The sequence below is a fragment of the Drosophila sulfurigaster genome, chromosome 2R (assembly GCF_023558435.1).
Source record: "Drosophila sulfurigaster albostrigata strain 15112-1811.04 chromosome 2R, ASM2355843v2, whole genome shotgun sequence".
Lineage (NCBI taxonomy): Eukaryota > Metazoa > Arthropoda > Insecta > Diptera > Drosophilidae > Drosophila > Drosophila sulfurigaster.
Genome location: NC_084882.1, coordinates 19,804,368 through 19,829,213, shown reverse-complemented (window position 1 = coordinate 19,829,213; position 24,846 = coordinate 19,804,368). Strand labels below are relative to the sequence as shown.

Here is a 24,846-nt window from a genome sequence, read left to right as displayed (position 1 = left end):
CATTTTCAAAATAATTGATTTTGTGCCCATAGTCCATCAGCCACTGTCGCTTTCTTCTTCTCTTTAATTAGTTGTTGATGCTGTCTCCTCTATTTGATGTATTTTTGCGCCTTTGCATTGCAATTAAAATGGCATTTTTAGCACTCGAATCTACTTTAATTTTTCTCTTCTCTATGCAAATGTTGCATAATAAACGTCAATATTTATTTTGTTTATCTCAAGCACTTCCTAGTTGTGATCTTCTCTTCATTTTTTTATGTTCCCAGTTCGTAAATCCCGCAGAGTTGTCACCCCAGCTGAAAGTTGAGTAATAAAGCCATTTTGTTTTTTTTAGAATTCATTCATACAAATTTTTATTGTTTTTTTTTCATATTTTTTTCTTTTGCATTTTGTTTGTTCGTTTTTTTTTTGTTTTTTTTGTTGCTTGTTTTTCTTTCTTGCGTTTTTCATTTCATTTGTTTAATTTCTAAAATTTCATAAAATTGTTTAGACTAAATCGTAAGTACAACACTAAATTACAATTGTATGCATGTAACTACTATTTTTGTGTATGTGTTTTATCGTTTTGTATAAATATGTTGTGTGTATTTAAGGTGTTATGAACTTTTTTTACAATCTGACGCATGTGTTGGATTTCTTTTTTTAAGGGTTTTCTCGAATTTTTGTGTTTGCAATAAAAATATAAATTACTAAAAACGACTATTTAAAAAATTAAATATTTATAAAAAAAAATATATATATTTATATATAGGTGTGTGTATATATAAATGTATATTAAGCATATATCATGAATGAGCGTAGATAACAAAATGTGTATAAAGAGAGATTTTAAGTATATACAAAAATTACTTGAGATAAGTATTGATGAGCGCTGATCTTTTGTGTGTATGGAGAGTTTAGCGTTTTCTTCATTTTCTTTTAAGTAGCAAATGTATAAAAATATATATATGTATTGTATTTAGCACTTTTACAACTAGTTTTTACACTAACGAGGAACCATTTGCAATTTAACTGTAAGTTTGAAGATTTAATTTTGATATTTTGGAATTTCGCAAACAGTTTTCTTGCGTTCAATGGGCTTGAGATCAAAATTAAATGTAAATCATTGTTGAGAATAACAAAAGTAATTATAATAAGACTATACTGTTTTGTGTTTCTGTGTGTGTGTTAAGACTTTACCAACATCTACATAATTATAATATGCGTGCGTTTTTGTTTGTTGTATTTTGTATATTTCATTCAATTTTGTTTCGTGTTTTTGAATTTGTTTTCAATTTTTCATATAATTTACGCTTAAGATTTATAAATTCAATTCAGTTTACATATATGTGTAAATTGTATAAATATTGTTGACTTCCTTTTGCTTTTTAAATAGTAGCTCCAAATTAAAAAAAATGCCAAAAAAAAATCATATAAAAGAAATGTTTAAAAAAAACAAAAAATCGTATGAAATAAGAATCGAGAGTGTTTTTGTGTGTGTGTGTGTGTTTGTGGTATAGAAACTAAATTATAATTAAGAACTTATAACAAGAATCACTAAATGTTTTGTTTGTCTTCGCTTGTTTGTCTGTTTGTTTAGGCTAAATTAAGCTAGAGTTAAATTTAATTATGCCTAATGCATATGCTTAATGTATTTACTTTAGACACTTAAAATTAGAGCGCGAGATAGTCAATTTTTAAGTATTTTTTTATGTTTTTTTTTTGTGTATGTCGTATATCCGATTGTTTTTTTTACCTATAATTACTATGTACAAAATGCTTGCGCGTCAATGAGGAATTTCTTTCATTATTCTTGTAATAATTCTATGCTTAGAATCTAACGCCTAGTGTAGAGTTTTCGATTTTTTGCGTAAAGTATTAATTATGTACAATTGATCGCAACTATTTCAAAATAATAATAATAATAATTGAAGCAGATTTTTCAGTAACATGCAAAACGTCAGTGTAGAATTTGTTTGTATTGTGTGTTGTCCAGTGTAGAGTTTTTGTGTTTAGTTGGCTGCTGGCGCTTTGTCTACATGCCGTGGAGAGTTTACAAGCCGCGCCGACGAGCGCCAAGTCAAGTGAGTCGAATTCATCGATAAGTTATCGATAGTGAATGAATGAAATGTTTGATCAGTCCATGCGAAATTTAAATAATTTACAATTGTGTGTGTGAGTGTGGGTGTAGAGTTAAGCTTGTTACAATTTTCACGACTGCACTGCTTCAATCAACAACAAAGCCACGTGTGGCCCATTTGGCGTCTCTCTCTCTCTCTCTTTCTGTCTCTCTCGTTCTCTTTCCCCATCTGTCCCTTTGCAGTCTTTGTCTTTACATGTGCGGCGTGCCACAGACCACAGTGCGCTGCGTCGTCGCCGCGCCGCTGCCCGTCGCTGAAGCCGCAGCCATCAGCTGTGAGGAGCAGGCGCCGGCAACGCCAGCAGCGGCCAGGGATGGCCAACGTTGGCTGCAATAGGAGCCCTCGCCGAGCACTGAGATCCGCTTACCCTTGCCCTCGCTGCCCGCTCCCGTTGCACCGCCCGCTGCTGAGCTGTAGTCTTTGGTTGGTGACGTCGTTGACGCTGCTGCCGCTGCCGAAGCGGAGGCAACGCCACTTGCAGCGCCAGCGGAGAGCAGCTGCGAGGCACGATGCATGAGCGTGGGATCGGTGTTGAGTTGCTTCTGCGATTTGGCGCGCTGCAGCGGCGCAATTTGGCCAACGCCGCAGAACTCCGAGTTGGCATTGTTATCAGCGGCAGCCGCATAATTGGCCAAGGCGCCCGAGTACATGCGACACTCGTCCGCCGCAGCGGCGGCAGCAGCTGCAGCAGCAGCCGAGGCACAAATATTATTCACCGACTTGTCCCACGTGTTCTTGATGATGTTCGGGTTGCTGTTGTCGAAGGTCAAGCCACCGCTGCTGCCGCGTTTCACGCCCAAAGCTCCAGCCGGGAGTCCACCAACTCCGACGCCAACGCCGACGACACCGCTGCCATTGTGATGCAGTGTGGCCACCGCATTCTGTTCGTTCTGTTTGCGGGCCTCGGCATCGTCCTTCTCCTGGGCACGCTTCCGCTTGCGCTTCATGCAGAACACAACGCAGGCGGCAATCACAGCCACCAACGGCATGGCCACAGAGAAGATGGCAATCAGCACCACTTGGGCATTGGTCAAACCATCGGCACGCGCCTGAGTGGTGGCATCATACTGATGTGCTCCATACGTCACCGAGTCGTAGGATTCCTCGTCGCATTGCGTTCCGCGATAGCCGTTGGCGCAGAGACACTGGAAGCTGTTGACACGATTCATGCAGGTGCCGCCATTGTGGCAAGGATGACTCAGGCACTCGTCCACATCGATGGAGCAGTCGCGACCCGTGAAACCGGGACGACAATCACACTGATAGTCGTTGTTCAGATTGGTGCAGTTGCCGCCGTTGGCGCAGGGAATTGTCAGGCAGAGATCGACACGTCGGCTGCAGCGTGGTCCATGGAAACCGGGTGCACACTGGCAGCGATATTGGTTGACCAGATCAATGCAGGTACCGCCATTCTGGCACTTGTTGTCCACACAGTCATCGATGTTCTGCTCGCACTTGGCGCCCGTGAAGCCGTCGCGACAGATGCACTTGCCATTGGGCTGACAGGTTCCGCCATTCTGGCAGGGATTGGGACTGCAGTTGTCCAGATGCAATTCACAAGTTGTGCCGCTGTATCCCGTGGGGCAATCACACTGAAATCCCTGCTTGCTGTTGCTCGTATTCGTATCCCGACATCTGCCCTGATGACAAGGCTTATCCGCGCAGGTCAAGAGCTTCTCCTCGCAGAGGCGACCGTTCCAGCCCATGGGGCAGAGACACTTGTAGCCACGTTCTGTGTTCTCGTTGACGCAGGTGCCGTTATTCTGGCAAGGATTCACATCGGCATCGCAGGAACTGATCTCGGTCTGGCAGTCGTTGCCACTGAAGCCGGGCGCACATTGGCAGGTGTAGAGAGCGGGTCCGGTGTTGAAGCAAGTGCCGCCATTCAAGCAGGGACGATGGTTGGTGCAATAGTTGAGATCCAGATTGCAGAAGAAACCACCCCAGCCCTCCTTGCAAATGCATTGCCAGGGCTTCTCACAGGTGCCGTGCACACAGTTGGGATAAGGTGCGCACTCGTCGCACAGTGGTCCACGCCATCCATTCTGACAGCTGCAAATAGAGAAAAAGAATTGAGGAAATTAGTTGAAAGTTCACAAATTCAAAAGATCCGCTATGTCAGTGTATCGATAACTACATTTACAATTAGTGATATCAACCCGCTTTGCCAGAGCATCGATATTTATCGAAAAAGGGCTGCCAACTACAACTACAATTAGTATTCTCGCTCTTTCTCTCTTTGAATGTTTCATCAATGAAATATGCAAATGTAAATACGAAAAAAGAAAAAGAGCTAAACTAAAGCGGACGCTGGACACGCTTATTGCGCTTGCGGCGCTGGTTTACTTTTGAAGTTTGGAGCAAATGCGAAAGGCAAGCAAAGCGAATCAGCAGAAGACGAAGCAAGCAGACAGACAGACACAACGCATCACCTGTTTAGCAAATCGCTCACACAAATCAATACATATGCATTTGTATTGGTATTTGTATGTAATTGCCTATGTGGGCGCAGCAACGCTTGGCTGAGCAAAGCAAAGACATACAGACAGAGAGGGAGAGAGAGAGAGCAATTTGCGTTGGATGTGCACTTTTACTGCTCCTTCTTCATCTCCATTTTCTGCTTTGCCCAAATGATCTCAAGTGCTGTGAGATGCCCCCAAGGCGGGATATGCGCTTGACAGCCGTGCGCCGAAAGGAGAAAAGGGGGTAAGTCAAAGGAAAAGGCATGTCAACTTGAAAGTCAAAAAGCAAAAAAAGAAAAGAAACAATAAAATGATGCGACCCTGTTGCTGTTGTTGTTGCTGCAGTTATTTTCAAGTGTGCATATCCGCAGTCAATGTAGTGAGAGGGAGACAGAAAGAGAGAGAGAGATATAGGGGGGCTTTTGCATTTCTCACGATCGCAAGCACAAAATTAATTTATTTAAACGCAGCGCTGCGCGTTCCACTTTGCATTGCGCTTCCTATGAAACACACTCACACACACAAACGCACGCACACACGTACGCACGCGCTCTCACTGGCAGCAAATGCAAGTTCGATTAATATGCAAACACAAAAGACAAACAAAGACAAAAGACAAATCCTTCACCCACAAACTCTCAATTGGCAATAATTCAAAGCAGTCGCCAAGAGTAGGTGTATTTGTGTGAGGGTGTGTGGGGAGGAGTGGGGAAGAGCGAGAGTAAGCTTACAGACAAGTGGTAATTGATATGCGTCAGTGTATACACAAGCAGAAATGTCAAAAACAACAGCGTTGCCAACTACCAGTCCAATGAGTATGCGTGTGTTTGTGTGCGAGTGTGTATTTGGTCATATAACGTGCGCGCTTAGAATTATTAAAATATTCCCACCATTCGAAGTAAAAGCACTTTAATTTTCAATGGTTTTGCTTTTTGGGCTGTGAGTGGCACACGCATGCTTGAGCGTAACTGCTTGCGGTTTTTTCTACGAACTAAAGGGGAGCGCAGAGAGAGAGAGAGAGGAGGGCGAAGGGGTCTGTCTGTGTTTATAAAGTAAACATTTTATCCCAAAATCACAATCAATAACACTTTTGGCTTTGTTGCTGCTGCTGCTTGTGGCAATGATGTGTCTGAATTTTATGTTTTTTGGCACAATTATTGAACCACAAAATGTTTGATTTCCGTTGGGAATGTTGAAGAATAAGAAAGAGAGTGATAGAGCGAGGGGAGGGGAAACTTTATTGGCCAGCAATGCATAAATAATGATCAACATCCTGTGCTGTTTTGATCAAAGAAAAGATCTAAGCGCAATTAGCTTTTCTGCACTCGAAAGAGTTGGCAACGCGAGTCAACAGCTGCTTTTGCCTTTTTGTTTTTGTTGTCTTTGCTTTTGCTTTATTTGAGATTTGAGCTTGAAATTTCATGCATAAAATATTTGCGAGCGTCGTCAAAAGTGTTGGCTTACACCTTGCTTTGTCATTGTTGTTGCTGCTGCCCTATGAAAAATGTGGGAAAACTTTGTAATTCAATTGCAGTTTGCAGGTTATGTGTTTGATTATATTTTGTTTTTTTTTTGTTGTTGTTGTTGTTGTTTTTTGCATCAGCAGCGGCACTCGAATAAAATTGTAATGCAAAACCGCTCGGCAATCAAATGACAGCCAATGCACTCAAGCCAAGAATTTCCTTGTGCATAAAAACAAAAACGTGCCACACTAAACGTTTGTTGCTTTTGCCCTTTTAACAAAGTTGGTAGCCAACAAGCAAAAACAAAAAGGTGTGTCCAATGACAATTGTTGTTGTTTTTGTTGTTGTTGTCGAGTTTGGCAAACAAACCGAGAGAAAAAAAACGTGCAGCAAACAAAAAAACAAAGGTAACAAAAAGCTCATCAGCTTTAATTAGCAACATGTTGCCGAGAAATGTTGCTAAGCAACAACTAGATGCATAATGCAAATGTATGTAAATTAAATTGTTTCTGATGTTTGTTGTTGTTGTTTGTTGTTGTACTTACTTGCATTGATTGGGCTTATCGCATTGACCATGGACACAACCTTTGGCGCATTTGGCTGTAAATAGAAGAAGAAGAAGCGGAGTTTGGATTAAATGTCAATCAAATTAATTGATATGTTGATTAGTTTTGTATAAATTGACTAAATGCCCATAATAGCGACACTTTCTCAACACCTGCCCACACAGCATGCGTGCCACATGCGTGTGGCGCCCACATTTCGATTTTAATAAGAAACAAAACAATAGTGGAAAATAAAACTTTCTTTTTCACGCGTTTCAAAGCAATGAAAAACCACTAAAACAAAAACAAAAAAACTAAAACATCTTCTCGAATTAAAATCGAAATAAAAGCAGAGAGAGAAATGAATTTCGGGGGCTCAAATGAATCATGGCCCCGAAAACGCCAGTGACTCTCAAACTGTGAGGCAGAGGCAAAAACTACAACAACATCGAGCCGCAGCAGGAATAACTTGTTTCTAATATGCGCGACGAGGCCAAAAAGGAAACACCACAAAATGAAATAATCCCATGGCCACGAACGAAGAGCTCTTGCAGCAGCAGCAGCAGCCACAGCAACAACAACAGCAACAACTACAAGTTGCCACAAGCGGCCCGAAAACAGATTCCCAAGCTCCAAAAGGTTCGACGAAAACTTCGATTGTGTATTGAAAGAGCGAGAGAGAGAGAGAGACCGAGAGAGAAAAGGAGTTGCAAGCAGTGAAGAAGAGGGCTTCAAGAATGTGGCAAACATGTTTCTTGGGCTGTGTGGCATGGACCTCGCGTTGTTGGGCTGTGGCACACAGGAAGTAGGGGAGTTGCGCCCGCCCGCCTTGTGTCGCAAGGGTTCTTCACTCTTCTTCTTCCACTCGCTCGCTGGAGAATCGTGAAGATTGCGAATGCACAAATGCACACACAAAAAGGCAGCTCTTTAAAACATTGGCTTAGAGTTTCATTCAGGAGAAGCAACAGCATGCGGGAAAATTGCTAGAAAATCACAAAAACGTGTTTTCCCCCTCCCCATCCCCCTTTGCCCCTCTCCTTGCTGCTGCTTTTAATTCCCCCGCACACGCAGATAATATATATAAGCCGTAATATTGGCAATTGGCAATGATTTTTATTACATGGTCGAGAGAACGTTCTGCGAAAGTGAGATTGCTGTTGTTACCCGGTTGTTAGCTGGTAGCTGGTAGCCAAGTAAACGTGGCTAAGAAATTCTTCTTCACTGTGTTGTTTCACACGCCCGCAAGCTCTAGATTGAGTCTGCGATTATCTCTCTCTCTTGGCCGCTTTGCTATTTACTTTCACTTGAGCATCCCTCAGATACATTTGTATCTTTGGCAAATCTTGCAAGTGCAACACACACTCTTTTTTTTTTTTTGGGCAGCAGCTGTGCTCAATTCATTCATTCATAAAACACAAAAAACTTTAGCTGCAAATAGCTCATTTCCTTGAAATTAAAATGCACGCAGATCGAACGAAGAAGCTTCATTCAACAACAGACAAAAACCTTTTTGGGCCAATTTAATAAAGGCTTCGGCTTCGGTCGCTCCACACGTTTTGGCTTTTTATTTTACTGCTGTTGCTGCTGCTGCTGCTGGAAAATAATTTTGCCTTAATTTAAGCTCATTTAAGTTGAAGCAGAAGAGCGGAAGAGGCAGCTGCTGCTGTGGCAAGTTGCTTAACCGGCAGCAGCAGCAAAAGCAGCAGAAGGACACCAAAAAATTGTTGTGGCCGAAAAAAGCGAAGCAGCAAAAAGGAAGCGAGAGGCAAAGGCAGCCGAACGATTGAGGCACATTTAAGGTGTAATCAGCCGTGTCCAGCCCTAAAGGAAGTCTGCTTCTTCTTCTTCTTCTATGTTGTCTGCTTCTTCTTCTTCACCTTCGTCTTGTTCTGTTCGTTCTCGTCCTCAGCAATGTGCGGCATGCAGACGACGTTCGACAATCGTCTTCGTCGTCGTCGTCTTTGCAGGAAGATACTCAAAAAGCGACGTCAACGAGGATGATGATCAAGAAGCTGTTGCTGCTGCTGTTGCATGCCCCTCTATGCGTGTGTGTGTGTGTCCACCACACCTTGAATATATATGTATGTGTGTATATGGAGAGAACCTCCTCGGGGGCCCCTTTGCACTTGGCGTGGGAAGATTTTTGTGCTCTTCGTCAGTTTCAGTTTTGTGCTCTGATTCACAGTGTGTCCCTTCTTTTTCGACATCCCCCCCTCCTACCCCCTCTCTGGTGATCTACAGGTAAATGCTGCCTAGGTAGCTGCTACTATAAAGGGTCTGTGTCCGAGTTTTGTTATTGTTGTTGTTATTGCTGTTGCTTTTCTGTTTTGTTTTGCTTTGTTTTGTGGCCTGAGCTTCCTCATGTGATTTCATTTTGGGTTTTCAGTTCGTTACGTCGTTTTGTTGCGCCTGTTTGTTCTGCCCCATGCCCCATACCACATGCCCCATACCACATGCCAAATGACAAATGATTTCTCCTCATTGATTTTTAATTTATTTGTTTGACTTTGATTTTTTCCACTTTGAATAATTTTTGTATTCAAATTTTCGTCAAATCATCGAATTCATAGCTACGCATTCACAAACAAAATATAATTACACTTTTAATTCGTTAGCAGCTCCTTGTCTCATTCCCTCTCTCTCTCTGTCTCACTGTCTCTCTTTCTTGTTTTTTTGTGTACAATCATCTCATTTGATTTGACAAGCAAGTGATTTTCAATAATAATGAGAGTTGCCCGTGAAGTGCGGCACAAGAAACGCGGCACTTGACAAGGCAACAACATCAACAACAACAAACACAACATTCACAACAGCAACATTTACAACAAACATGACTGAGAAGAGCTTCAGCGCAAAAGAATGTAAAAATCATTTTGTGGCGAATGGAGAATGGAACTCAAGTAGTTTTGGGCCCCCATCTCGACTTTGATGATATTTGCCACTCGATAAAAATTGTGAAACCGGTTCTCAAGGATGTGATTCAACAGTAAGGAATAACTTTTAGTTATTTCTAAATAATTTGAATATTTATTTTTAAAATTCCCTTCGAGAAGTTGTCATAACTATTTTTAAAACTCAAATTTCCCTTTCTTTTTAAATACGAAATTCAAATCTCAAATTTTTCTTAATAACTTTAAATTTCCCTCCCTTAAAGTCTATAATATTATTAAGTTACTCTCAAACGTCCCTCTCTAACTTGTGATTTCCTTTACTAACTAGAAATATCCCTCTCTTAACGTCTATAATATAATTAAGTTACATACTTTAAAATTTCCTTCTCTAACTTGAAATTTCCCTTACTAACTGGAAATGTCCCTCTCTTAAACACTACAACATAATTAAGTTACTTACTCTCAAATTTCCCTCTCCAAATTGTAATTTCCCTTACTATCATGAAATTTCCCTCTCTTAAACACTACAATATAATCAAGTTACTTACGTTTCTCGCAGTATTTGCCTTGCCAGCCCGTTAGGCAGATAATTTCGCCAGTCTCGGAGCATGTGTAGTGACCGAATTGATCATCGCGTGGCCGGCAGAGATTGGCACAGCCGGAGCCATAATAGTGCGGATCGCAGGTGACACGAAAGCCGTATTCAAGCCATGTGTATGCGGACTCGGACTTGTTGGTCTTCCACTCGGATGAGACATCGAGAACTTGTTGCACGGACAGTCGTTGGATGAGCAGATCTGAAACAGATACGAAACCGAAACCATAAACATAAATATAAGCATAAAGATAACGATAATAACAACGAGTGTGTGAGAAACTCAAGACAACAAAACAAAAAAAGAGGAGCATTTGCGGCCCTAATGAAGATTAATTGGAGTCGAGAGTGAGAATGGGTTAAATGCTTGCGGCTATTGCTTGGAATTTTGGTTGTTTTCAAAGATTAAGCATAGACCAAACTTGCCACAGATTTGTACAAAAATCCATATTCAAACTCGGCAACTGCAAGTCAAGTGCCAAGGTATGCGGATAGCAGCAAATATATATATACATTTATAGTATATATATTTCTTTTGCAGTGTCTGCGGCGGGCGGCAACTGGCAACAGTCAGGCAGCAAGTCAGCCAGCCATGCAACACACGACACACACTGGAAGCAGAGAGAGAGAGAGAGAGAGGGAGGGAGACAGCGAAGCCAAAGAGAAGGCGAAGCAGACACAGACGACAGTTGCATTTTCAGCTGTTCGAGCTGAGACCGGTCTATTGGATGGCAACTTGTTTGCAAGTGTGTGTGTGTGTGTGTGTGTGTAGCCACATTATGCCATGGTCTATAAAGTAAATTGCAGGTGCATGACTATTCGAATTGCATGCAGCCAAGTCGAAACTCAACTCAACTCGAAGTCGACGTCGAAGCCGAAGCGGGCCAAGAGTTTTGTTTAGTTTGGAAATACGAATAGAAACAAAAAATAAAGAAAACAACAGCGAATGCTAAATAAATATAAATAAAGTATAAAAAACGCTGCATAAATCTTCGGCAATGCTAAAAATCTTGCATTCGCAATAAGAATAAAGTTTGTGTGGCATATTTTGGGAGACGCAAAAGCAAAAGTTGCTCGCAAGATGAGCCAAGAGTGAAAGTCGCTTAAGCGGGATTTAGATTAGAGCAGCAATTGACATGATTAAAGCAAGACAGATGCAAAGAGTAAAAGAGAGAGAGAGAGAGAGTTATACGTAAATTGAGTTGACAAGCTAACCAACTGGTTAGTACCGAAATATCCATATCCATATAGCAAACTAATTAATTACCACAGCCAAAAATATGCATTACAGCAATGCAGCAGAAATTCTAAGCCAAGTTGCAACTTGCCTCACCTGACGTGGCAACATGGAAAAACGCTCGCGCCAAGCCAACAACATTCCCCAAAAATGCCAAAAAATAAATAATACAAAAAATGCATAACCGAATTGAATTGTGTGTGTTGTGGTTTTATTTACATTTGCAACACACACACACACACTCACACACACATGTGAGACTTGTGGCATGACAGGTTATTAGGCGACGTGCCGGCAACGCTTCAAGCGAAACGCACAATTTGACTGCAAGTTTTTGGGGTCCAGTTTGGCCAGTTGTTGCGAGCTTACAAGTGAGCGCTTGTGTGCAGAGGGAAATATAGAAAATCATGCGCAAATATTTACGCAAAACGGCATTTTTTTAATTATCTATAAAAAAGGATTCAAAAGACACAATTCGCACACAAATTGAAAAGTTGCGTGTGACAACTTTCGCAATTATTGAAAAACTGGCCCCTAATAACATGATTAATGGTTGCTCTAGGCGGAAATATCAGCTGAGTGTTATCAATTCAAGATTTCCCTGCCTGGGGAATTTTGACAGAAGCCGCGAATGTCATGATTAACGTGAGACCAATGCGGAAAGTCATTTTATAGGTTGTAGAAAGTCTATCAACAAATTTCCCAAGTATGTCCCAAAAATATCCCTACTCGGGAAATTTTCTAAACTATCCAATTAGAATCCCAAAACACATGTGAAGCTTGTTAGGCTGTTTGCAAGCAACTCTAGTTGCAATTTCCCCACTTGGGAAATTTGCTAAACACTTGAAAACAAATGAGTGAAATTTGTGCGCAACAAATTTGCAACAAGCAGCATCTTAAACTTGACTCTCGACAAGGGGCAAGGCTTAAGTGTAAAGGCAACTCGACAACTGCAAATATTTAGTCGCAGTCGTTGTCGACGTTGCGCTCTGACTTCTTTCTAAAGGAATTTATAAAATACCATTTTATCAAGACACACGACGACGACGACGGTGACGGCGGCAACAAGTTTGTGGTCGCTGGATTCGCTGCGACTGTTGCTGGGCTGCCGCTTGATCCAATGAGTTAAAATTAAAAGATAAGCATTTTAACAACATCGCCAGCCAACAACAAGTCAGCCGAGCAGCCAAAGCAGCAAAACAGCGTGCAACAACAACGTGCAACTAACAACTTTGGCATTGGCAGAGATTAATTGGTAGGTAGGGATAGGTGAACAACAACCAACCAACCAAAAAAAAAGCACGCAAAAAATAAAGAACTTCAGCGAAAATCTTAAGAGCCATGAGTTGAAAGATTTTCGACGCATCAAGCCAAGAATCACCTTGCACGACGCAAAACGAAGGCGGTCAAGCTGTATGTGTGTGTGTGTGTGTGTGCTTCCCTGCTCTTTCTCTCCATTCTCCTTTCTCACTCTCACAGCTTCTCCTCGAGGCACACAACTTGTGGCAAGTTTGCCTGCAGGCAAAGCCGGCGAAAAGGTCGCAACAGTTGAATCCCAAACTGAGACCGATACGGATAGAGACTCTTCCTCCTCCTCCTCCTCTGCCTCCTTCACCTCCCTCGCCTCGTCTCGTGGCTTGTTGCTTTTTGTGTTGTATTCCCTCTTCGTTTTTGTTGTATTCTTTTTTTTTTTTCTTAGCTGCTGTTCCTTTTTTGTATGTAATTTATGTTAAATGAATATAACAAAAAGAGCTGCTAAACTCGTTGGCAATGCAACGCACTCGAGACAGGCGTAAACTTGCTATGCAGCTTCAAGTATGCGGGAGATCGAACAACCGAAGGAGAAACAACTGCAACAACTTTGAAATAATGAAATTAATCCTTGACAAGCGCGTACAGCAACTGCTTTAAATTGAAATTGCAAAAAACGGAGCCAGATAAAGATCTATTAGCTGGCAAGCAAAGTTCTCAGCAGGATGCCCGATTGCTAAACAATTAAAATTCCAACAAAGGACTAGGCCAACTTATAAATAGAAATAGAAAGAAATTCCAATGAATTTTTTTCTCAGATGAAAAGAAATCTCTAATGCAGGTAGAAATTAGGCAGGTAGCTGCTGCAGCCAGGTGTATGTGTGGGAAAATTCAAGAAGAAAAACTGCAGCAGATAAAGAAAGAAAAAAATTAACAAAAAAAAAAGAAAAGAACAAGATTGAATATCCTTGGTAATGGACCACACTAGACTAAATCGATATTTGTACTCGTATGTATGTTTGGTGTGTGGTCCTTATCGGGAGTGGAAATCTCTGGGAGCATGTCGCATTGTTCCAAGATGAATTACACGCTCTACACGATCGCTAAATTCCACAGCGAAATAATCAACAACGATTAAGTCCTGTGCCTAGCACTACAAATTCGTGATAAACCAAAAAGCAGAAAAATAAAAGAAAAACAAGGCAGACACAAGCCAAGACAATGAGAGGATGAGTCGACCTCAGCACACTTCCGTTCATTGCCAAGGCGAGCAGACAACAAAGGCGACAAGTCGTGGTTTATCCCCAACTAAGCGCTTAAAAAAAAAGGGTTATTTAAAACCATTCAATGTGCCGGAAATCTTATACACACAAGTGTCGAGAGAGCTTTGGTTAGTTGCGTTTAGTTTGAAAATGAAACTAGAAATTCGATCAGATCAGGTGTCGTTGATCCTGTCGTCGATCGACAGGATGCGACAGTTATGACCGAGGAAGCAATAACTGTGTCACAGGATATTCTTAGCAGGATATGAATTTCATAATGTTGTTTTTTTTTTTGGGTGTACTTACTGTTTGAACGCGAATTCGCGCTGTTGTTCGTATCGTGCCAAGCTTCGACGATCAGCGTAAAAGTGCCCTGTAAGTAGAGAAGAAGAAAGCACATTAAAGAAAGTTCATCAGAAATTGTTTGGCTAGAGAGACGGGAAATGAACAGTTTTGTTGTATAGTTAAAAAGATATCCATCTGGGCCATAACTAACCTAATGGCTCGAAAGCTTTTACAAATCGAAAACGCAGTCCCACAGCCCACAAAGCTCATTATAAACAGATTATGACAGCACCGAAACATGCTCGAAACTAACGCCGCCCACATGACCAGGCCAGACGACGAGACCAATCCACAATCCACAATCCAATCCAATACAAGCCACTAATGCAATCGAGTGCAAATGCAAATGTAAATGCAACTTGCAACTGGCAGCGCCCTCAATTCACACTTGATTACCAATGCAGCCAGCAGTTGGGGGAGGGTGAGGCAAGAGGCAAAGCGGGAAAAAAACCGGCAGAGATGACACAAAATCCAAAATGCATAATGCGTATTGAGAGTGCGAGAGAGAGAGAGGCTCGACGAACTACTCAACGCGAGTTGCAGAGGTGTCTCTAACACTAACACTTGGTTGGGCGTCAGATTGCGTAGCTTTCGGAGAGACCGATTGACGATGCAGCATTGCGTTGCATGTAAATGACTAATTTTTGACTAACTTTCGATTGCGTCGTCAGTTGAGTAGATTTTTCGTGTGTGGGAGTCAGATGTAGAATTAATTTAGTTGATAAGGCAGATTGCATAACCTCCAGCTGTGGCTGTGGAGTGTTCAAGTGGAGTCTGAATGGAGTTGAGTGCATTTGGTGTGGCCAGACATTGAAAATTGCATTCGCAAATGGGCATAAAGTTGATGGGCACGACAGGAAACAAATCAGACATTGATCATCATCAGACGGCCTGACAATGGCCAAATGAAATGAATAAAACGAATGAATCAATTGAATGCTACAACAGTTTTCGGTCATACAGTAGTCACAATTGCTGAGTGTGATCAAATTCTGAAATTTCCCCTTTGGTTGAAAATATCCCAGCGAGGGAAATTTTATATTTTGTATTTTAGCCAACTACAAACACAACAAGTGTACTCACAATGCTTGTTTTGCCACTTTTTAAAAATTTCCCAAATAGGGAAATTTATTATATTGAATGGAGCGTCTTGCGGCAAGTTCTATAGACACCATGTTACATTATGTTGAGTTATGACGAAAACAGCCGTACATAAAATACATAAGTAAACATAAAAAAGATATATAAATGTGTGCATATGTATGAGCTCCAAAAATAAATGAGCGACATCCATACGGACACAAGCACACATACTCTTGGGTGTGCAGCGTACGTGGATCGCGTGCAATGGCGCTGTATATCAACGTCAATATCTGCAGCATAGGGTGAAGTGCATGCCAAATGCATAGGGCGCAAGAGTAGGAGTGGTAGCCACGTAGCAACCGAGACAAGAGACAAGACAAGAGAAGACACCCGCAGACGGACTTCGACAGCACACACACAAACAGACAGACAGACGGACAGAAGTAACAAAGTTCAGCCACAGACAACGATGAGGAGCGTCAAAGTTGCTGCTGCTGTCGCTCGACTATTTTTAGGCACAGCTGAATGAGAGGAGGCGCATGCTGGCATTGCGGATAAGGCGGAGTAGGGGAGATGATGACTCCGGCAACCCCCAATGCTGTTGCTGCTGCTGATGCAAAAAAAGAAGAACATCTCCCTGGCGTGCTGCTTTCATGGCATGCGTGCCCCGTGCCCATCCCGTGCCTCGTTTTAATTAAGTGCAACATTAAATTAGTTGATGCGACGACCGGTCGCGTCTAGTCGCCTCCTATAATTAAATTTATAGTTTGACCTAGAAATATTTAAAGTTGAAAGTGTTGTTGCGCTCTATTTTCAGCATTTATTTGTATTAAAATAGTCAGTTCTCTGTTTGCAAATGTCAATAATAGACGAAATAATTCGAAATTTCCCTTTCGCTTCCTATCTATTTTTGTATCTTGGAATTTCCTTATTTATACATAATGTTAATATAAATATTTTAAGCTTTAAAGTGTGCCAAGCATCTCTAGAAATTTCCCTCCCTTCTATATATTGTAAATATGAATATTTTATACTTTTGGCGCGTGCTGAGCTAGCTGCTGTAAATTTCCCCATTTGGGAAATTTCGCTAATTGCATTTTACATGCATATTTATGCATATCTTTGCACTTGGCTCGCTGCAAAGAACTGATAAAATATGTATGCAACTTACACATTTCACGTGCCAACATCTAGCTAGCGACTCTTCTCTTCTCTTCGCTTCCCCCCCAGGCGTAGCATGACTTTGCCACTTCCACAAAAGACTGCCAGCCAGACACATTTGTGTAATGATAATAATAGTGACGCTGCACATGCGCGTAGCACAATAAACAATTAGGAAGTAAAGTGTATGCTGGCAGCAACACAGCAGCAGAGAGAGAGAGGGGAAGAAAATCCACCCCTTAAGTAAGCCGCACACACGCTGCGGGCAACAGCCAAAGCAGCAACAGCAACAACGAAAACCGCTTGAAAAATACGTTACAAAATGCAAGCGGGTTGCCGCCGCGTTGCAGCTTGAGTAACTTTCAGCACAAGGTAAGCGCGGCGGCAAGCTGTGTGTGTGTGTATGTGTGTGTGGGGTGAGTTGGTATATAGCGAATGTGCCCCGTAATAATTAAGAAATGCATGGCATGCTACCTCCATCATATATTACTTGGCCACTCGAGCATAAAAGGTGCAGCGAAGAAGAATTTCTGTTGCAGTATTTCAATTTTTTTTTTCTTCTGTTTTTTGAGCAATTTATTAAGCAAACACGTGCGCAAAGAAGACCATGGCTGAAAGCGTCAGTTAAACGCTGATCTAAAGTATTTAGTTGCACTAGAAGCGCAAAAGTCGATTGAATTGCAAATGAAAAACTGTATTTCTAGCGGCAAATAAATTTAAATCTGCTCAAACACGATCAAAAGTCAAATGGAAGAAAAGTAACGTTCGCTCTTTAGGGGTTGATTGTAACCCTGGATCCTCTCTCGCTCGCTTTTTCACTCGCTGTAGAAGCAGCGAGCTGGAAATTGTCGCTGGTGGTGCGACGCGGTGGCGCACGCGTTTTTCAGCGCACTTTAATAGCCGACAGATGTTTGCGCCAACAACCCTTGACAAGGACACACGGGCGGAAACACATGCCTCAGCCAGAGCGACAGAGAGAGACGTTGTGCTATAAAAAGCCCCCAAACAAATTAGCAAGAGGAAAGAATTAAAAAGAAATTACACTGAAGAGGAGACATCACTGAACAGCATTTTATTGACTGACTTGCTGACTGACTGAACGAGTGAGTAGAATTGTCCCCGAGGGCGGGGAGAAATCCCAACTGAACTGAGACCTTGATGAGTCAGTGCTAAATATACTTTTTTTTACAGACTAGAGTTATTTGGGGAGAATCGAGAGTGTACTTACCGGCCAGGCAAAGTTGAAGGCAAATTGTATGGGATTGGAAAAGCCTTTGTTCTGTAAGCTTTGCGCATCCGATAGATTGAATGAGTTCTCGCCAAGTATAGGCGTCACAACATCACCGTACGTGCATTGCGATGTCGTATCGATGGTCGCCTGATACTGCTTCAGACAGACGCGAAACCGCGTCTTGCATGTGCCAATGCACTTGCCTGTCGTCGCATCCGTTTCCCCGCTACAGCAATGTCCCTCGCTGTCGCGTCCATGCTCATTGCCGAAGTATTTGAGGCGCACTTCGAAATTGCCGGTACTGTGAACCTGGAGAACAAAGAAAGCAAAGAGAGTATGGCATTAGTATAATCAAATTAAAAAGCAATTCATTAAAGTTGACACGATGTAGAGATCGAGATCGAGTTTGGCTTTGCAGACACAACACACGAAAAATCAGCAAGAATGCAGCATCCCCATAAACCAACAAACATGAACAATAAATCTTTCAGCATGGTATTTAACCAAAAAAAAAAAATATCGAAAAAAGAGGAGCTGCAAATAACTGAATGTGGAATTTTACGTGGCGATCAGCAACAAAGCCCCCAAAAATACCAATATCGAGTAGCAATTTGGCTGCAGTTCGCGCAAAGGCAATAAAAAGAGACCCATGCAAAGGACAAAACGAGCTTATGAAATATTAAGAGACAAGAACGACGTAGCAAGGCAAACAAAAAGCAAAGCAAAATGCACAGCAAGCGGTCGATTTTTTTTTAACTTCGTTTCGGCTTTTCGGGTTACAAGTTTAACCTGGGTAGAAGAGAGACCAACTCTGTTTAGATTTCTGTTTTGGTTTTGAAGCGCCGCATTTGCATATTTAGATTTGCAAATTTCTTTCTTTTAATAGTCGTCGTCGTCATCATAAATTTCTCAATTAATTCGAATTGGTGATTTTACGACTACAAGGTGTGAAGCGAATTTGTGAAATAGGTCAGCGCGTGTATTTGACACTTTCAAGAGAATTTCCTTTTATGGGAAATTTAGTTTATGGCACGAATGATTTGGCAAACACTTTATAAAATCATTTAATTGAGTTATTGAGTTGATTAGAAAATTTCCCATATTGGGAAATTTATAGGGAAATTTTTGTGCATCGCTGATTATGGTGCGTCGTCAAGTGTATATGGACTTTTGCTGGGAGCACTTAAGCCATATAGTAATTATGACTTCACAGGCAGCCATAAATGGGCGCACAACAGAAAGCTCTCAATACGTTAGTACAACAAGGCAATGCCCAAAAATAGGCGCTCTAGAGTTATTGCTCTGATTGCCGCTCAACATTTTCTATAACTGTTCGGCAATTAACATTTTAACAACAACAAGTGAAGCTTGTTAAAATGACAATTTAATTGTTAACAAGACATGAGCAGAGAGCACACAAACACAGACAGAGAGACATACAGACAGAGCAGCAGTCGGTGCTCCACATGTGGTTGACTTGGGAAGCTTTTATTGTTAACGTGGCTGGCTGTTGTTGTTGTTGTTGTTGCTGGTTTACTTCATCTCTTTGTACGAACATGGGTGTTTAATTGCTCAATTAAGCAGAAGTGCGTCGTCTGAGGTTGCCCCTCAGCCTACCTCAGATGCTGTGGCCCCTTTCGACGCGCAGGTGTAATCCGTTGGGGTAACCAAACGAAATAAAAAGCCGAAGCGTGGCTGCCACAATACGAGATGTAATTTAAAAAAATATATGTAATAAAAGAGGGGAACAGAATAATAAGCGAAAAGAAAAACTGTAGCAAAGCCGCTTAACTAACATTTAATGGGCTTGGCGCTAACATTTATCGGAATCCTTTTGTAATTGTCAGCGGCAATTGAAGAAAACTAGTCAGAAGAAGAAGGGCGTCGATAAATGAGATAATGCAATTATAAAGTTTTATTGCGAGTCTGATTCCAATTGCAATTGCGAATGCAAACACACCATAAACCTTGTGCAAAATCAAACAAAAACTAAAGAAATGAGTAAGCCAAACCAACGAAAAAGCAGAAAAAAACGCCCAAGATACACGCAAAACTAAAGACTTAAGCAACGAACGCGCAGACAAATGCAATGCAGCAGACTGCGCCGTCGCTGTCGACGTCGACGACGAAGCTGCTGCGCTACGTACAACAAAACGTGTATTAATAAGCAGCAGGCCAGCACAAAAAAAATGAGTAGAAGTAAGAAAAAAAAAACGAAAACAAAACAACACACGGCAAAACGGACGCAAAAGAGCAGCACAAAAAGAAGCAGCAGCAGCAACAGCAACATCAACAGCAGCAGCGACGTCGACAGCAACAGGCAGGCGCAGAAAAACGTTGAAAAAAATGTACAAGTAAAACCGAATTGTTTCCCACGGCATACGATTTTGCCGGTCAACATTGATGGTTAAAACGAACAAACGAACGAACGAGCGGACGAACGACAAACGAACGAACGAGCGAACAGAACGACAAAGTGACGAAGCGACGCGACGCCGAGTTTAGTCGGAGGCGCAGCAAAAGGTGTAAGCAGCAAACCAAACGCCAGGTGAAGAAGCAGCCACAGCAACAACAACAAACAGCAGTGCAATGCTTGCAGAGCTCGCCATGTTTAAAAGAGAGAGAGAGCAGCCAAAGAGAGCGCGAGAGCAATTCGAGTGAGAGAGCACAAAAAAGCCCCATAGGCTATAACAGTTTAACGTCTGTTGTTGCCGTTGTTGTTGTCAGCTGGTGCTGCGGCTGCAACTTAAGCGAAAGAGCAGCATCAAGCGCAAAAAAAGAGCAAAACGTGACTTAAAAGTGAATTGAAGTGTTGTTGCTGTTTTTTGTTGTTTTTGTTTTTTTGCTTTTGCTTGTACTCCATAAAGTGCAGCTGGCAGCTGCTGAGAGCGACTAAGAGCGACCAAAAACTTGTTTTCAACGGCGCTTTGAAGAAGATCAGTGCAGGCAACAACAACAACAAAAAAATGGAATAATATAAGGAGAAAAAAGAATTAATAGACGATCAGCAATGATGCGTTGCTGATGCTGGAGACAAGCGAACGAAACTGAATTAATAAAAAGCTCGCATAAAAGAAATGTTAGAAAAAGCAATAAGCGGAAGGAAGGTTAAGCAAAGGCAAGTGCAAGAGCGAGACAGCCGTAGTTGGTGATGGGAGTCGAAGCTTGGAGTTGGGAGTTGTAACTATCCAGCTATTTGATATGCAGCGCACAAACACAAAGACAGAGGGAGAGAGAGAGTCAAACAAAGGTGCAGGCAGTTGTCAAAATATGTACAAAGCAAATCAATTTGCATAACACTGAAACATTTACACACACACAACCACACACACAGACACACACGTGTTTGTTGGGAAGAAACAAAGCGCTGCAAAGATTGAAGATGTGCAATGACAGAAACCACAATAGTTTTGTCCAACAATTTGACACCATTTTAATGTTTAACATATTTTCTCACACTTTTTGCTTTTTCGTTTATTTTTTTGGGGAGAGCTGGGCATAATTTCCCAAGCGAGGGAAATTCGCTTAAGTCGCCCCCACACACAGAAAATGCAGCAAATCTTTTTTCTTTCCATGCTTTCCCAACAAACACATTTTCATGGAATTTTTGTCGAAAGCAAAGAAAACTTGTTGCAATCCGAATTCATAATTTTTTTTTTGTTTTAATTTTATTATTATGAATTTTTTTGTTTATACACTTGTTATAGTTCTTTTGTCTTGTTTTGCCTTCAACTATGAACTTTATTACGCTTGAAGACCTTTTGGGCACACATAAATAAGAGGAAGAGAAACTGACGAGAAGAGAACTTGAAAGCTGAAATGCCAAGAGGGAACGAAAACGAAGAAGAAGAAGACGGGGAGGAGAAGACACTTGTTAAAAGTGTTAGAAAATAGTGCGTTGCATTGTTTACCTTTTGCTTGACTCAGTTTGCTTTTGCTCAGTTAGCTGTTGGTTTTTACGAGCTATGGTAAATTTATACTGTGATCACTCAGCCCTGACGCGACTAGTTAAGACCACATCGCACTCCTCTTTCCTCTCTCTCTTCATTTTCTTATTTTTGCCATTTCTGCGCAGTGTCTTCAACGTCAACTTACAATGACTGCCTGACTAACTAACTGACTGACTGACTGACAGTTTGAATGTTGTGGGTTAGTCACAAACACTCACACACACACACACACACACACATGTGCAAACTAACTGAACACACTCATTTTACAGGTGTTTGCTTAGCATTTGCTACTCCAAACAGCAAGAACGAGCGACAGAGAGATAAAGAGATACGTACTTAGAGAGTACTGTAAGAAAGGAAGAGTGAGAGCGAGATAGCGTGTGCCCTTTGGCTTTGCTACGTTGTTTATTAATCATTTAAATTCATCATCACAATCAACCGTTAACAACGGGCTTGGGAAACAGCTTCTGTATGCCAGTGTGTGTGTGTGTGTGTGTGTGTGTGTGTGTGTGTGTGGGAGTCACTACTTCCACATCTTTGTCTCTGTTGCTCCCCCACATCTCGCACACACATTCGTTTCTAAATTGCAATTAATTATGTTATAAAGTGCGCAATACGAAGACGGAGACAAAAGCTAAGAAAAAGATGAAAAGATGCTGCCATTCATTCATCCATTCACTCAAACCGTCAACGCTGTCTCAATGTTAATATGAAAATTGCATGAAACGGAGAACAAAAACAAGCACAACAACAATTATACTGCATGTTAGGTATGATATGTTAAACAGACAGACTAAAATACTCAACAAGACAGCAAGAGAGGGAGAGCGCAATCAATTCTAATACCAAAGTAAAGTGAGAGATGCTCTGCCTTAAATTAGTGTGACCAAACAGCAAGCAGAAAAAGTCTGTGTTGTCCTGAAGCAAGGCAACAACAGCTGCACTTTCTTAAGTTGAACTTGTAAAACATTTCAGCTGGTGGAATCGGCGTCTCTCGAGACCGCAGGAGGTTTCAAGACAGTTTTTCGAGTGCTGTTAAAATTAGCAACTAAATGAAAACGAAGAAGACGACAGCGCAAAAAAAAAAACAAGAGCAAAAGTAAAGCACGCAACGTGTCAAAGCTGTGTGGAGAACCACATGCAATGTGGCCAGGGGATGCTGCTGACTGCCTGCGTTAAAGATCAATGAAAGATGCAGAAGCAAGCTGCGCATGTGTGACGACGACGACGATGATGTTGACGTTGACCTACGCAAAGTGTAGCCAAAAACGCCCATGTAAAAAGCGCATGCAAAAATGTTGACAGCGGCAGATGTTGCCATTTACACACACATCGCACACCGACACACTCTCTTCTGACTTTACACTCTGCACGTATTGAAATCGAGCAGCTTCTCGTTTTTTTTTTTTATTTTATACGCATATCGTTTCATTCTTTTTTTTTTAATTTTTAAGGCATACGCCGTTGGTGGTAATTTTTTGAGCCTGTCTAAAGGCTGTTGAATTTTCGGCATGGACCTGTTTGGCAATCGAGAAAAAAATCCAAAACTAGTTTTCATCTAAAATAACCGTATGAACGAGAAGTGAGCGAAGGGTGTCGTCGCCCTTGCCCAAAACCAACCCCTGTTTGCTCAGCTGTTTTGAAAGGGGAGAAACTTAGCATATCGTATTACAGTAGTCGCCTATTTTTCAGATTTTCGTATTGCCTAAAATTGATATTATTTTAAGGAATAACGGAATTGAACTTGATGAAAAAATCGAAAATTAAATGTGAAGAATGTATCACTCTTCAGCTGCGTTCATTTTCATTTATAATAATGATTTTAGTAAATCATGGAATAAGTTATGATACTCTAAAACATTAATTAAACAAAAAAATTACAACTTCGTAGGATTCATTTCAAAATGTGAAATTAACTATGAAATTTAAGTTTTAAATAATTGATGCAGCTAAAGAAAGTTGGCTTGCGATAATTTAAAATTAAATGAAAACTAAAATTGGTTATGAATTTTAAGGGTTTCAAGTTAAGGAGAATGATCAAGTTATAAAAAATTTAGCTATTTACAGAGTTATTTCAGATATGCGTACGGATATGCCATAAATTGGCTGTAAAACTGCTAAAATTGGTGTAATCGTAAGAACTGGCAACGCTAAAAGCTCCGCATGCAAAACGAGGCGACAGACACTAATACAAATGCAAACGGCAGCTGCAAAACGCAGGCGCGCATTCATGTGACTATGTGCGAGTGTGTGTAAAGCGAGAATTGCCAAAAACGAAAGAAAAAGGCAAAGGAAGGCAACAACAAGTAGCTGCTGCTATGAAAATTAATGCATGATGTAAAGGTAAAGCAAGAGGACGATTGAAACTCACCTGCACAATGACTGTGGAGCAAATGAATGCGGTTAATAAACATTTAATCCAATGCATGTTTATTGCTTAAGTTGTTGTTGCTGTTATTGAAGTAAGTTGAAGTTGTTGGTTGTGTGTTTTTAGTGTAATAATCCTTGTGAGGCGGCAATGTTGTTGTTGCTGTTGTTGCTGCTACACACGCATAAACACAATTACAACATCAAAATATTATAGTTTACTTTGCGTATTTTATTGTATTGTATTTTTGGCAATTCTTTTTCATATATTTTTATCTTATTTGCAGCTAACTGCGGCACATGCTTTTTGTTGTTGCTATTTTTGCGTGCATTTTGTTGTTGTTTTTTATGTGTGTGTTTCTTTTTTGCTATTTTATTTTACACGTGCACGCGCCACATTTTTTTCGTTTTGTTTTTTATTGCAAGACGAAATAATTTTTCTTTTTATTTTGGCGATTTGCGGCCTTTTCTCTCTTTCACGCACTCTCGCACACACACGTGAAAGGGGTGGAGGGTGGAAAGGGGGGCACAAAAAATGCCGCTAGTAAATTTGATGATTTCTATATAAAAAACGCACTCTCAATGTAGCGCCATATAGAAAAATAGACACATGCACACACATAAACACATGCAATAATTGTGTTTCGTTAAAACTTCTTCACTCTTGAAATTTATTATTTATTTGGAAATTTAAGTTGCACTTTCAAAAATTGCAATTTCGTGGTTGTGCTACAAAAATATATTTTTTGTTTTTTTGAAAGCGACGCGCGACACACGACCGATAAACGATGAACGCTGCGATGTGAGCACGACGTAAGAGCGATATGAGCCACTGAGCGTATTTGGCCGCAACGAACCGCACAGCGCAACAATCCAAAAC

At 41.2% G+C, this 24,846-nt stretch overlaps 1 protein-coding gene across 1 annotated transcript; it reads right to left on the bottom strand.

Moving 5' to 3' along the window:
* Window positions 1–350: 350 nt before the first annotated feature.
* Window positions 351–24,846, bottom strand: LOC133836231 (neurogenic locus protein delta). The gene is made up of 6 exons (XM_062266596.1): window positions 23,971–24,846; window positions 17,644–17,955; window positions 14,133–14,199; window positions 10,030–10,278; window positions 6,591–6,645; window positions 351–4,172 (listed from the first exon to the last, which is right to left on the bottom strand). Exons 1-6 carry the CDS (start codon window positions 24,025–24,027, stop codon window positions 2,312–2,314), a joined length of 2,601 nt encoding a protein of 866 aa, XP_062122580.1. The 5' UTR covers window positions 24,028–24,846; the 3' UTR covers window positions 351–2,311.